The sequence below is a fragment of the Asparagus officinalis genome, chromosome 4 (assembly GCF_001876935.1).
Source record: "Asparagus officinalis chromosome 4, Aspof.V1, whole genome shotgun sequence".
NCBI classification, from domain to species: Eukaryota; Viridiplantae; Streptophyta; class Magnoliopsida; order Asparagales; family Asparagaceae; genus Asparagus; species Asparagus officinalis.
Window position 1 is genome coordinate 97,114,659 of NC_033797.1, and position 2,161 is coordinate 97,116,819.

Sequence of the window (2,161 nt, forward strand, 5' to 3'; positions counted from 1 at the left end):
CATAATTTGACCTGAAAATTTGGGTTAATCCTTAACCTAGTTCTTGCCAAACACGAAACAATCCATTACTAGGCCAGGATCAATCCTAAATAGGTTTTTATTGGTTGTCAAAAAAATCAGTTACAGGTTTAAGTTCTCTTAACTAAAGTTGACCTTTAAATTGAAAGAAAGAAAGGAATGTTCCTTCCTAGTCGTCATTTGTGGAGCCTGATTCACTTGAATTCAAGGCACCTGTTGTTGTTGCTAACGCCAGGTACATAAAAATCTCTAAATATGAAATAATAGGAAAATGCATGCTATGCAGAAGTTACGTGAGAAGTAAACTTTATGTGCTTACTTTGCCATCATTTTCCTCTGCAGAAGTTCAAAATTCTAAGCACAACAAGATATAAAACCAGAGCTTAAAGAATAAATTTCCTTCGTGTACTTACCAAGTGCATATGGCTTCTTAATTATGTTCGAAACGACCTCATAAGAACTTCCAATTGAATACTTCATCCCTCTAAGGTTCAAACTCAGGTTCTGTAAGAGAACTTTTATAGCCTTATTGAATCCTAGAGCCAAATCATTTAATGCCTCGATGCAACCACCTGTAGGGTTTAGGCTTCTCGGATACGGACAACATCCAATAGGTGGGACATCAACTATCGCGAATTTCCTTGCACCAAGGTTGTACATTTCCTGCCAAATTTATATAAAATATTTTTGGTTAAACCCTTCAAGCATTTTTTTTATAGGGTTAATTGCACATAGACCCCATGTAATATCACTTTTTTCCCCTTTTCTGCCTCTCTTACTAACTATGCAGTTTCATTGTTGCACAAGAACCCCCTAGTTAAAAAAATTTGCCTCTTTTACCCTTGTTGAAATTTTTGCCTCTTTTACTACCTATGTAGTTTCATTGTTGCAGAAGGACCCCTCAGTTAAACGTTTTTCTTCTTTTACTCTTGTTAAAAAAATTCTTCTTTTACCATTGTTGAACTTTTGGCAGAGATTGCCCCCTGGGTGAAATTCATGAATTTATCTCAGGGTAGAACTTTTGGCAGAGATTGCCTCCTGGGTGAAATTCATAAATTTATTTGAGGGTAAAAGAGTCAAAAAACATTAAGCCAAGGGGTCTATCGGAGACAATGAAACTGCACAGGTAGTAAGTTTAAAATAACAATACTGCAGGGGTGTGGTAGGTTTAAAATAACAATACTGCAGGGGTTTCATGTGCAATTAACCCTTTTTTAAATACTTAAAAGAGAAAATGATTGTAATAGAAAGATCACCTCCAGATGGCCCTGACAAGCTGAGACAAGAGTAGCTATGAATAGCTGTTTTTGAGTAGCATTAGGAAACTTGTTTTGTGAGAAGTAGCCAAATATGTCATTGCCTCCAGTGCTAATGAGAAATATGGATTTAGAGAGCATAAGGTTTTTTGCATCAATTGTCATTCTCATGGAAAGATTTGATTGTATTGTTCTAAAATGTCGTATCTGCTCTGTCATCGTAATAGTACTCCCCTGCAAAATGTATTAGTGACAAAAAAAAGTGGTTATTTGGTTTAAAAAATTGTTAAATAGAAACTAGCACAAGAATATAAGAATTAGGTACAGTTTTTGTGCTCACCGTGGAGTCTAATATCCCTGAACCTCCTGAAGCAAAATTTACCCCCTTTAATCGATTCATACTAATCTTACTTGCAACATAAAGAAAGGGTGGAGGACTCCTCCTGAAGCCCATATGCATGGCTGAATATATAACACACAAGCAAGAAAAATTTAACACAAACATATACAAATATGGGTTTATATGTATAACACATTGTTCGTATACTATCCCTACCTTCTCAAGTAATTTGCTGTCAAGAGATGCTAATGAGTCCATGATAAATACACACAGCACACAAAGGAGGATTTGTCGTGTAGAAATATTGAAATTATTACCAAATACAACTTTTCAATACAATATCAGCTGGGTCTGGCATTGATCTATTTGGTTCGGCTGAGTCGATCGTTTTCACATTTGTTAATGCAGCATTTCAATACAATATCCAGCAGTTTAAGCTGAACCTGTTTAAATCCTGTGTTAGAGAGATTAGACGATTAACATGGAATCATTGGGAGAAAGATCTCCTCCACCACTTGAAATATTATATAATTGTCAGATTTTCTAG

At 35.5% G+C, this 2,161-nt stretch overlaps 1 protein-coding gene across 1 annotated transcript in view; it reads right to left on the bottom strand.

Annotated features, from left to right (window-relative positions):
• Nucleotides 1-2,161, bottom strand: part of LOC109837887 (GDSL esterase/lipase At5g55050-like) — an 18,288-nt gene that overhangs the window by 624 nt on the left and 15,503 nt on the right. Inside the window, exons 2-4 of the mRNA XM_020406267.1 lie at nt 1,615-1,736; nt 1,275-1,508; nt 432-681 (exon numbers count right to left, since the gene is read on the bottom strand). Coding sequence (XP_020261856.1) covers nt 432-681; nt 1,275-1,508; nt 1,615-1,736 — 606 coding nt within the window. The remainder of the gene's footprint in view (nt 1-431; nt 682-1,274; nt 1,509-1,614; nt 1,737-2,161) is intronic.